The sequence below is a fragment of the Terrapene carolina genome, unplaced genomic scaffold, assembly GCF_002925995.2.
Source record: "Terrapene carolina triunguis isolate 2854851 unplaced genomic scaffold, T_m_triunguis-2.0 Scaffold68, whole genome shotgun sequence".
In the NCBI taxonomy this organism is placed as follows: Eukaryota; Metazoa; Chordata; order Testudines; family Emydidae; genus Terrapene; species Terrapene triunguis.
The window spans coordinates 55,838,903-55,851,168 of NW_020664419.1; the positions used below are offsets into that span (position 1 = coordinate 55,838,903).

The following is a 12,266-nucleotide window of genomic DNA, read 5'->3' on the forward strand; positions in this document are numbered from 1 at the left end:
CTCCCAGGCTCTCAAACCTGGGAGGGAGGGGGAGATCCCCAGCGGCCGCGGAGCGCGAAACAGCTGATTCGCGCGCCGCTGCTCCCCCTCCCTCCCAGGCTTGAGAGCCTGGGGGGAGGAGGCAGGGCTGGGGATTTGGGGAAGGGGCGGAGTTGAGGCGGGGCCGGGGGGTGGGGTAAGAAAAAAACGAGGGGAGCGGCCAAAATTGATTTTGCTTGGGGCAGCAAAAATCCTAGAGCCAGCCCTGGGAGTAGGGAGAGTTCTTATTCCTATCTGGAACAGGAAGTAGTCTGATCAAGTTAAGGGGATGGTTCTTGCATTTATATTCACAGCCAGCCCTAGGATCCAGTCCAGGGATAGTCAGCTGTGAACCTATATCTGGAGCTTACCTGTGAAAAACCTAAGGTGGAAAGTTTTGGATATCTTTCTTAAAATACTTATAAAACACTTACGTGTGTGTTTGTTTTTAAACACAGTTATTGAGTATCAGTGAAACGTTGGGGGGAGGGATAGCTCCGTGGTTTGAGCATTGGCCTGTTAAAACCACGGTTGTGAGTTCAATCCTTGAGGGGGCCACTTAGGGATCAGAGGCAAAATCAGTACTTGGTCCTGCTAGTGAAGGCAGGGCGCCGGACTTGAGTTGATGACCTTTCAGGGTCCTTTCCAGTTCTATGAGATAGGTATATCACCATATATTTTATTTGATTTGTATGAAATTCATGGTCTGTTGACTACTTCATCCTTGAAATATTACCTGCATTAAAATGTTTGCCCATCACAATATTTATATATTTGCTTCTTTTTGACTTGTTTCTGTTATAAGGTAGAAATGAATATAGTAGTTCATATGAAATATTATTTGATTTCCAAGCAAAATCCTATTTATTCACACACTATTAAAGCCTATCTTTTTAATCCAAGGCAATGTCAATTCATGTCCCTGACCAACCCATATTGGTGTTTGTATGCTCAAAAATAGGTGCGAGAACAAAGGAAACCAAAGCAGACTCTAAGCCTTAAACTAAGATTGAAGTAAGCTAAAATGAGTATAAGGAATTAAAAGCATTACTTGCATTTTTAGACAGACACCATAGAAGAAACATAGTGTAAAGCTCAGTGCAGATGTTTCAGCCCTCCGGAGAACTATTGCACTGAACAAGGCAGAGGATGGCTTAAATGTTCGTACTGAACTTTGCACTTTTGTTTCTTCTCTGATGTCTTGAGAGCACCTCAGCAGCAGTAGTTTTAATTCCTTCTGTTGGTGTGAGTTTTCAGACCCTCTTCAGGGTTTTAATTTTGTCTCTACACTTGTATACCTAGGTTGTGTGCTGGTTTTCAAAGTATCATCTGTTTCTACAAGAAGAAACTCACTGATTTTGGAACTTACTATACCCCCCCTGAATTTTGATGGAACCTAGATATTTATATTTATAAAATCCTAGTCCAGTCCCAAATGCAGTTTTTACTGTTGTTTTTTTAATCTTAGACATCATATAATCTGCGATGGGGCAGACAGTTCGGGCAAAACCCAGCTCCCAGTTTGGATTGTAAATCCTTCAAGGCAGGGATACTCTCTTTCCTGTGTCTGTACAGCCCCAGCACATTGGGGCCTCCATCCAGATTGAGGTCTTCAGGCACTATCATAATAATATAAATATGTATCACTATTACTAGAGGCAATGGGAGTTTTACTAATTATTTTTAACAGGAGCAGGCATAGGCCCTTTTCCTATAAGAGAATAGAAATTGTTAGAACTTGTTGAGATCACTGTATATCATGTAGATTTTGGAAAGCTTTTATTTTTTAAATGAAGCTTGCAAATGCTCCAGTTCTTATTTAATAGACTTTGTGATAGTACAGTATGCAAATGAATATATCCATTTTCACTTGGTGTCCTTCCAAACAGCCTGTGAAGATTAATGCAAATTTATTTTACAGTTCTGTTTACAAAGATTCCTGTCATTCACAACAAAATAGGATATAGAAATTGATACATAAAGTTGGCATTCATTTAAAAATATAAAATGGCAAAATGTCACAGATATTATCTGAAAATATAATGTTGCTAGTGAAAGAGCCTTGAAAGTGGAGTGGTTAGCTATGGATGTCAAACATATTTGAGGCTACTACCATAAAATGAAGCTTTTCACAATGTAGCCACTGAGGAATTTTTTTTTTTTTTGCATTAATGCATACATTTTCAAATGAAATAACATATTGTTATTTAATGCTTTTTCTTTGCAAGTGCCTTGGAAATGGTGCTACAAAAGATTCAGTGCTTTCTGTGCAGTTTTTCCCAGATAAATGTATAATAATTATATAGCTAATTTGTTTTGATTTTTAAACAGCTTTAGTTTAAATTGGGGACAAGTTCCAGAGCTAGTCTGCAGCAAGTGATAGGGCATAAGGATCTTGCATCATTATGGGCTTCTCTATACCAGAAAGCCATGCTTCTGCTGCCTGAGCAGAAGGGTGGACACTACTGCTGGTATTCTGAGGGTATTGAATTCAGCCTGTTTCAGTAGATGCTAGTCATACTGAAGGCAATACGAGTGACTCCTTCATACACCAGGGCCAGATTTGGCCGCTGGAAGCCCTGGTGATGAAGTAGAGGGATGGCCAACTGTATCTTGCACTCTCGTTAGTTGCTTTTCCTGCTGAATGTAAATTACACTTATTTCGCACACTCGCCAACTGCCACATCAGCACAAGTTAAATCACTTTTGTCACTTAGAACCTACAGTAAAACCTGCCTTTAGTGACCACCTCTCAGGAGAGACAACCTGTCACAAGTGACTACTTGCAGAGGCCACGGAACACCACTGCTGTCTGGTGTGCAAACCTTTGAAAAGAGACCACCACTTACAAGAGACCACTTTTGCTAACTCCCATGAGTGGTTGCTCTTGGCAGATTTTACTGTACTTACACTTATTTTATGACCAGCATACTCCTCATATGAAACTTACACCTCTGTTTTGTCACCACTGAATTTGGCCTTGAAAGGGTAAATATTTGCCTTACATTACTGGGGAGGTTGTGGAAGAGACGGAAATAGAGCCTGACCCTAGTTATTGAGTTATAACCACCAGACTAACTCCACTTACCACATTCTAACCACTATGTAGTGCTCCATTGCAAAATGCTTCTGTGCTCAAATGCAAACGTTTGTGGTTTATATACCTGAGCATTTATTGCCTGTTAAATGCTCCACTACTTTGGAATTATTGCTTAAACATCAATTTGCCTGATGTTGTCTTATGTTTTTTAGACAGGATATATTCTTGTCTTCATTTATAATTTAATATTGTTTTATTTGGTTTGGCTTTCTTGTTGGTTTTTCCCCTTCTCTGGTCTACTTTATTCCTTAGATGCAGGTTGTTCATGCATTTCGCTTTAAGTACTGTTTGCAAAAACCTCAAGGTAGTTCAACAGGTGGTTAAAATGTGCTGTCGCTTCTTAAGGAAAAGCAGACATGCACACTGGTTCTCTATCTCCAAAATGGACAAAGATGACACTGCATTATGAACCTTTCTAGTGATTTTTGAAATCTAGTGATTTTGAAAATAGTGTTTTGTGTAAAAATTTGAAGCTCTATTACACAGTAAGTGAACCAAGTCAATTGATTGGAAATACACACAACAACCCAGTGACAGGGTTCAGTACAGCACAGCCTACCTCACCCCCACTGCATACCTGCCTACAGTATGCAATCAGCGGTGGCTCCAACCTCTCTGTGCTTCTTCCATTAGGTGTTACACCTCTGGAAAGCACAGTCTCAAAAAGACTATGGTCCCTGACCTGGTCCACCCACAGTGCTGCCCTATCACAGCTGGTTCAGAGATCTCTGAGTGTGTGCAGAGGCCCTCCTATGCAGCCACTACTCCTACAGTTTTCCTCTCCCCGAACCCTAGGCTTCCAGGGTGCAAAAGGTCTTGCAAGGCCCTCCACACCATTGTAGATTTCACTCTTGATGAAAATTTAGTTGGCTGCTGCAAAATATTCACCTCTCCACTTGACATCAGTTCCCCTGAGGCTGTTTCATTTGTGGCTAATATTCCTTCCCTTCTCCAAGCACCTCCCTTCTTTGCCTCCTTCCCCAAACATAGAGGATAGATTAATTCTTAATGAGGTTATCCTTGCCAAAGCCAGGCTAATTGCCTGGACCTAAAGGTGGGAGTGTTGTCTTGTGATCTTTGACTCCTGGGTCATTCCTCTAATCATAAGTTCTATTCCCATTTCTGCAACTAACTCTGCATTATTTGGGCAAGTCACATAGGTTGCATACCACAGTTAGTATGTTATATTATAATTTAAATCAGCTTCTGTACCAGATGATTGGAGGATAGCTAATATTATGCTAATATTTTTAAGTCTCCAGAGGCGATTCTGGCAATTACAGGCTAGTAAGCCTAACTTCAGTACCAGTCAAATTGGTTGAAACTTTAGTAAAGAATGGAATTATCAGACACACAGATGAACAGGATTTGTTGGGGAAGAGTCAGCATGTCTTTTGTAAAGGGAAGTCATGCCTCACCAATCTATTAGAGGTGGTAGGTGGATGTAGTATACTTGGACTTTCAAAACAAATTTGACAAGGTCCCTCAGCAAAGGCTCTTAAGCAAAGTAGGCAGTCATGGGATAAGAGGGAAGCTCCTCTCATGGCTCAATAACTGGTTAAAAGACAGGAAACAAAGGGTAGTAATAAGTAGGGTGACCAGATGTCCCGATTTTATAGGGACGGTCCCGATTTTTGGGTCTTTTTCTTATATAGGCTCCTATTACCCCTCACCCCCATCCCGATTTTTCACACTTGCTCTCTGGTCACCCTAATAATAAGTGGTCAGTTATCAGAATGGAGAAAGGTAATAGCGGTGTCCCCAGGGATCTGTACTGGGACCAGTACTGCTCAACATAATAATAATTGATCTAGAAAAAGGGATAAACAGTGAGGTGGCAAAGATTGCAGATGATATAAAATTACTCAAGAGAGTTAAGTCCAAAGCTGACTGCGAAGAGTTACAAAGGGATCTCCCAAAACTGGGTGTCTGGGTAACAAAACAGCAGATGAAATTCAGTGTTGAAAAATGCAAAGTAATGCATATTGGGAAACACAATCCCTACTATGCATACAAAATTATGGGGATCTAAATTAGCTTTCTTGGGTGGTAACAGCTATCCTGGAGTCATTGTGAATAGTTCTCTGAAAACATCCACTCAATGTGTAGTCAAAAAAGCTAACAATGTTAGGAACCATTATGAAAGAGATTAAGAAGACAGTAAATATTATAATGCCCTATATAAATCCATGGTATGCCCACACTTTGAATATTGCGTGCAGTTCTGGTCACTCCATCTCAAAAAAGGTACATTAGAATTGGAAAAGGTACAGCGAAGGGCAACAAAAATTATTTGGGGTATAGAACAGCTTCCCTATGAGGAGAGATTAAAAAGACTTGACTGTTGAGGTTAGAAAAGAGATGACTAAGGAAGGGCTATGAGAGAGGTCTATAAAATCATGAATGTTGTGGAGAAAGTGTTGTTTACCCCTTCACATAACACAAGAACTAGGGGTCACCCAATGAAATGAATACGCAGCAGGTTTAAAACAAACAAAAGGAAGTACTTCACACAACTCACAGTTAATCTGTGGAACTCATAGCCAGGAGATGTTGTGAAGGCCAAAACCATAACTGGGTTCCAAAAAAGAATTAGATACGTTCATGGAGGATGGGTGCATCAATTGCTATTAGCCAGGATGCAACACCATGCTTTGGGTGTCTGTAAGCCTCTGGCTGCCAGATGATGGGACTGGATGACTGGGGATGGATCACTTGATGATTATCTGTTCTGTTCATTCCCTTTGAAGAATTTGGCATTGGCCGCTGTCGGAAGACAGGATATTGAGCTAGATGGACCATTGTTCTGACCCAGTATGACCATTCTTATGTTCTAAAATGAATGCTTAGGTTATCTTATCTGAAAAATGGGAAAAATACCAGTTCACTTCAGAGGAGTGTTGAGATAGGACTAAATTATGGTTCTTGAGAGTCAAAAGTAATGAAGATGAAGAAGAGGACTTCGACATGCAAGTAGAAGACTCGCTGTACTTGTGTGCAATGGGCTTTACCTCCTTGGCACTGATATAGCCAGTAATCCTGCCTCACAGTAACTGATCTGCTAGCCTTTGCTATGGACACACAATACCGCCCCCCCACGACACACCTCCTCTGGAAAAGTAACCTTTAGAGGCAAAGCAACACTGTCTTTCCCCTTCATGGGGAAAGCAACACAGTTATGCAAGGGGGTTCTTGCATCCACTCCTTTTCCCCCATAGAAGCAGCCAGAATTTAGTCCTTGGTGTCTGAGATTCTTAGGTAAAAGATTACAATGTATAAAGCATTCTCATCTATCTTTCATTGTAAACTAAAGCAAAAATTGTGAGGGGAATATCAGTGTTTCTGAAATAAACAATGGAAAGCAGCCAAATTCACAGTTGTGCAGTGTTCAGATTTTCAGTAGAGAATGTTTTCTCCACCAAAATGAGTGAGTGGTAAGAAAATTGGGACAATTTTACTAGGAATGAGTTAAAATATACGCAGCTAATTACAGCAATGTGTGGTTTGTAATGACTTACAGTAACTGTTTTACACTGTGTCCTGACAGGTAGCATGCTGCTGGAATGTGATAGGACCCATACTATGAAACCTGATGTTCCCTTTTTGCTTACACTGTCTATGCCCTTGGCAGGCAGTTATGAGTAAGGCTATGTTTTAGTCATGGGTATTTTTAGTAAAAGTCATGGACAGGTCACAGGCAGTAAACAAAAATTCACAGGCCGTGACCTGTCCATGACGTGTACTATATACCACTGATTAAATCTTGGGTGGTCTGGGTGGAGGCAGCCCTGGAAGAGCGGGGAAATAGCCCGGGGGAGCCATCGTTGCTGGAGGGTAGATTTGGCAGAGATGGCAGGCTCCCTGCCTGGCTCCAGGCAGCTCCCTGGAAGTGGCAACATACATGTCCCTTCCTAGGTGGAGGGAGGGATGGGGGGCTCCATGCACTGCCCCTGTCCCAAGCACTGGCTCCGTAGCTCCCATTGGTCAGGAACCACAGCCAATGGGAGCTGTGGGGGCGGCACCTGCGGGCAGAGGCAAAGTGCAGAGCCGCCTGACCACACCTCCGGTTAGGAGCTGAGGGAGGGACATGTCGCCGCTTCTGGGGAGCCTCCTGAGGTAAGTGCCGCCTGCAGCACTCACCTCCTCCCGCGTCCCAAACCCCTACCCCAGCCCTGAGCCCCCTCCCACACTCAAACTCCTTCTACTTCTGGGGTGGGGAGCGCGGTGGCCCAAGACTGCCCTAGCAGTGCCCGGTGCAGCTGGCCCAGGGGCTGCCCGAACTGCTCAGGCGGCCCCCAGGCCAGCCACACCAGCTGCTGCAGAAGTCACAGTGGTCCTGGAAAGTCACGGAATCCGTGACCTCTGTGACAAACCCGTAGCCTTAGTTATGAGCTGCTGGTTAAGCAAATAAAGGTACAATTTCTGAAAACCAACATACCTAGCCCCAGAACTGGAATGCTGGGCTATGTGCTGCTCTCTTCCATGAGGAAAGGAATACCACTCACCCCAGGCTGTAGCGCTTCGCCACTGCTGCTATTGCAGGAGCTTCTGCAGCCCCAACCCATCCCTGCTACAGGGAGTGAAAAGAGAGGATGGAAGAATCTGTTTGTGCACAAGAGATCCCCAAAGAGCTAGATTGCATGCAATCAAATCCCTGTTCACCCCAACCCGAATCCCCCCCACTCCGCCACACACACCCGTTCTGCCGGGGAATCTTCCATGGCTGCAGATGTAGGAGCAGTATTTGCCCTGTAGTTTACCAGGCAGAAATATTTATCTTCAAGGAAGTGCTATTGAAGTGCATCACTTTTGTTTGAGAAATGCAAATTCTGCTGCTGTGATGCTCTGCTTGTCCTCAGTTTATGGTATGAAAATATCAACTGTTAGAAACTGGATTTTTTTCCTAAGGGGAGAAATATTTAAACATTAATCAACACTCATTTTACATCTGAAAATGAGACCTAATTTGTATAAAATAAGCACATCAAAAGACCAAAAATAAACATTGAGAACGCTGTCTATAATTAGCACTGACCTTTTAGGTAAGTGATTATTTTAAATCTCTTCTGTGAAAAATCTTGTATTCTGTAACAAATGGTTTTTAGCTGTTGGCTTCACCCCCAATTCCTCATTTCACAGTTTCTCAATGTTACCAAATGTCCATTGCACTGTTATTAGGTGCTATTATTCTAATATTCTACTAGGACTGTGTTTAAATTATGTGAATTACACTATTATTTCTTGGTTGACTTAGGGGGCATTATTGAAATGTTAAATTGCTTTTAGCAATGTCATTTACACCGAAAATATCTTGAGAGAAGAGTTCAAGGATTTCTTATTCAGAATAGAGGTTTGCTACTTCGAAAGATGTTTTGCTTTCCAGATGAAGCCACATGTTCATTCTGAACAATGTAGAAAATAATACATGCTGATTTCTGTTGTAAGGCAATAGAAATCAATGCTCTTGTGCTGCCTCAGTCCTGCTTTACACAGCTGTTGGTTTACCTATTTCAGGAACATTTTGATGGACCTAAAAGAAACTATCTAGGGAAAACACATCTGATCATTGTACTTTGTATTTTTGGATTAACACGTGAAGGCATTGATTTAGAATTGACTTTAATAGATTTACAGCTGGAGAGATAGTGTTGACAGAGAAAACTAAGTCAGGAAGGCTTTACAATCAATGATCAGAAGGATATTTTCAATATTCAAATACAGAGAATAAGCCAGTGTTAGGAACTGATGACAGAGATTCCTAGCCTCCTAATATTACTTTTTTACCCTTGAGGGGAAAATCCTCTTATTGCAGTTTTGTGAGCTACCTTACTTAGAAATCTGCAGTAAGTTAGTTTTTAGCAGACTTGCTGGACATATTTAAAGCATCATCTGGTAATTGTGTATTAATAAAGCTGGTCAAAAAGGGGAGGGGAACTTGATTTTTTCCAAAATTTTCATTATTTTTTTTTTTTCAAAATTTGAAAAATGTTGACCAGCAACATATATTAGCATAAGAATAACACCGTTGAGCTGAATGTAGTTTTCTCCTAAAAGAAGCTGAAAATATTATCTTCTGCCTTACAGGAATAGATAATCTCTATGAGAGGGCTCTTCACATCCGCAAACTCCTCCTGACTTTACCCAGGTCTGTCCTTATAGTGATGAGATACCTATTTGCCTTCCTTAACCAGTAAGTACCTTAAGGTTCCTGTCAAAATGCTGCATCTTCATCCCACTTCCACTGCTGGTGTCAAAATTTCCTTTGTCTTCTTCATAGTCTGCATGAAATTTACATTTTAGCTTCATTTAACACAGAAGAGGGTATTTTAATTGGCAATGAAAACAGAAGGAAAAGGTCCATTTTCGTACAAACTGAAGTTACTTTTCTTCTTAACTGACCACAAGGTCATGGTAAGACTGATAAAAGTGTTGCCTTGAACGCAAGGACTGTGACTAGAGCTGAAGCTGTAAAACAACAAATAAAAGACATCCACATTCAAAATAACTTGCATAATTTAGACGTGAACTTTTTCAGCTACACTCCTATCTTAAGCTGATTTTAACTTTCTGATTAGAAAAAATGCAACATACTCAAACAGCCAAATCACCTGCGAGCTGGTGGTTTGATGCTGTGCTGGAGCAAGATCCAAATTCCCTCACTGGTGCTCTTGCCCAAAATAACCATGGTGCTACAGGTGCTCAGGAACCCCACCTCTTTCCCTTCATACTGAAACACTAAGACAGTTGTTGGGGAGGTGGGTGGGGGTATCAGAAACTGGCCCATTCTGAGGGGAAAAACTGGGCCAGAGGAAAGGGTAGTGTGGGGAAAAAAGATTATTTTACCTGTGTCCCTTTTCTGTTTTTTTCCTAGTCCTGGTATTTGCACTGTGATATGCTTTCTTTGATCAGTGTTCTGCCCTATTTCTGGCTCTTTCTGTTTCTGTACTGCCTGCCTCCTGGGACTTCTGTTCTGCTGCTCCTTAAACCCTCCCTTCCTTCAGCACTGTAATGTGTGTTTTGGGTTGAGCTTCTACTATATCTTCTAGGATGCGAATGATAAACTGTGTTATTAAATGTTAATATATTAAATCTACGGGTTTCGTTGTTAGGTTTTAATTGTGTGTGCACATACTGTATATTTGTTGAGGCTAACCTCCATTGTACTTGTCACCAAATAAGTGATTTTCCAAACACACACACACAGTCTTTAAATATAAGGATTTGGGCCAAGTTATTTTTTCCACCTGAAAAACCCCAGCTGTATCTCTTGAGAATGGCTACAATAAAGGTGTGACAACAAGCGGTGCATGTAAGACTGCTTTTTATTTCCTGGCCTCAATCACCTAACGTGGATCAGGATTATAAAAGGTAATACATGTTATATGGTCTGGGTCAGTATTCATTGACCTCAGCCGTCACTAATCCACAATCATTGCTGATCTTTGGTAGTCTCATTCTCCTCACTTAATTTTACATTCACCCTAGTAAAATCCCAATCCTCCAGTCTCCACTTTACCTCCCATTCCCCAGCGGCAATGGACCTACTACCAGCACTAGATGATGATATGCTTACTAAGGATGCATCTACACTTGAGCTGGAGGTGGAATTTCCAGCTCAGGTAGACTGACGTAGTGTGCTAAAAATGGCAGTGTAACCACAGCTGCATGGGCTAGCCATCTCATGTACAATCCCATCAAAGCTCTAGGTACATACTTGGGACAGCTAGCCCCTCCCACCACCCAGTCTGCTGTGGCTATGCTATTTTTAGTACACTAGCTCGATCAAAGCTAGGGCAGGTGTGTCTATCCGAGCTGGAATTTACACTTCCAGCTCTAGTGTAGATATACCCTTAGTGATTGAGAGATCAGGCCCTTAGTTAGCATATTCCTCCTTTGCTCATATTTGCTCCAAAATTGAGTGGATCTATTGGGGCTGCACAAAAAACACTTTGCTGAAATAAAAAGTCTGTTGTACTATATTCTACCGACTGTGTGTTATGGAGAACAGAGAGGCAACAGCATGTAGCCTTTCATATTTCATAAATCAATTATAACCACCTATGTAGCAAAGTTCATGAATAATCAAGTGACTAAATCTCCTTTGTAATTTGTAGAACAAGATTTATGATATCTCAGAGTAGCACAGAGTACATTAACAAAATATGACACAAAAAAGGGATAGCATGACTGATTTTACAAGCAGATTTTGCGGGATTGGAGGGGATCATTTAGAATTCTTGACTCTTTTCAGTTTGTATTGATGTCACAATGCTGTTGCTATGCAGCAAATGTTTTCTCTAGAAAGTATAGTTTAAAGCCTTTTAAGCTGGTGTATTTAAAGATGGGCAAACATAGCAGCTGCATCTCTAATCCTGCAGGGTGCCAAGCAGAATTGAATCAATGGGAATTACGGGACTTCAGGCCTTGTGGGACTGGGTCCTGAGTCCTTAAAAATGACTAATCTGGGGAGCTGTAAGCCTCAATCCTCAGCTACTGCTGAAGAGCGCACAGTTCAACTTGCAGGGGGAAAGGTGGTGTGTGTAAAGGTAGCCTTTGTAATTCTGGGCCAGGTATCCATCAGGCTGGTCCTCTAGCATGGTGGTTCTCACCCAGGGGTACACATATCCCTGGGGGTACGCACAGGTCTTCTGGGGGTAGATCAACTCATCTAGATATTTGCAACAGGCTACATAAAAAGCACTAGCGAAGTCAGTACTAACTAAAATTTCATACAGACAATGACTTGTTAGTACTGCTCTATACACTGAAATATAAGTACAATATTTATATTGCAATTGATTTATTTTATAATTATATGGTAAAAATGAGAAAGTAAGCAATTTTTCAGTAATAATGTGCTGAAACATTTCTGTATTTTTATGTCTGATTTTGTAAGCAGGTAGTTTTTAAGTGAGGTGAAACTTGGGGTACACAAGACAAATCAGACTCCTGAAAGGGGCACAGTAGTCCAGAAAGGTTGAGAGCCACTGCTCTAACATAACTTACAAGCAGTAGCTCCAAGGGGACGACATGGAATCCAAGGTTCAGCAAGATGTAGGAAAGCCCCAGCCACACTCTGAAAAAATCGGCCTCCGATAGAAACGGACAGGTGGAGTGGCATGGCATAGCAACCAGAGGATCCCTCTGT

At 41.6% G+C, this 12,266-nt stretch overlaps 1 protein-coding gene across 2 annotated transcripts in view; it reads left to right on the top strand.

Annotated features, from left to right (window-relative positions):
- Positions 1-12,266, top strand: part of SRGAP1 (SLIT-ROBO Rho GTPase activating protein 1) — a 245,631-nt gene that overhangs the window by 209,635 nt on the left and 23,730 nt on the right. For both annotated transcript variants that reach the window (XM_024205093.3, XM_024205094.3), the window contains exon 16: positions 9,203-9,308. In XM_024205093.3, coding sequence (XP_024060861.1) covers positions 9,203-9,308 — 106 coding nt within the window. The remainder of the gene's footprint in view (positions 1-9,202; positions 9,309-12,266) is intronic.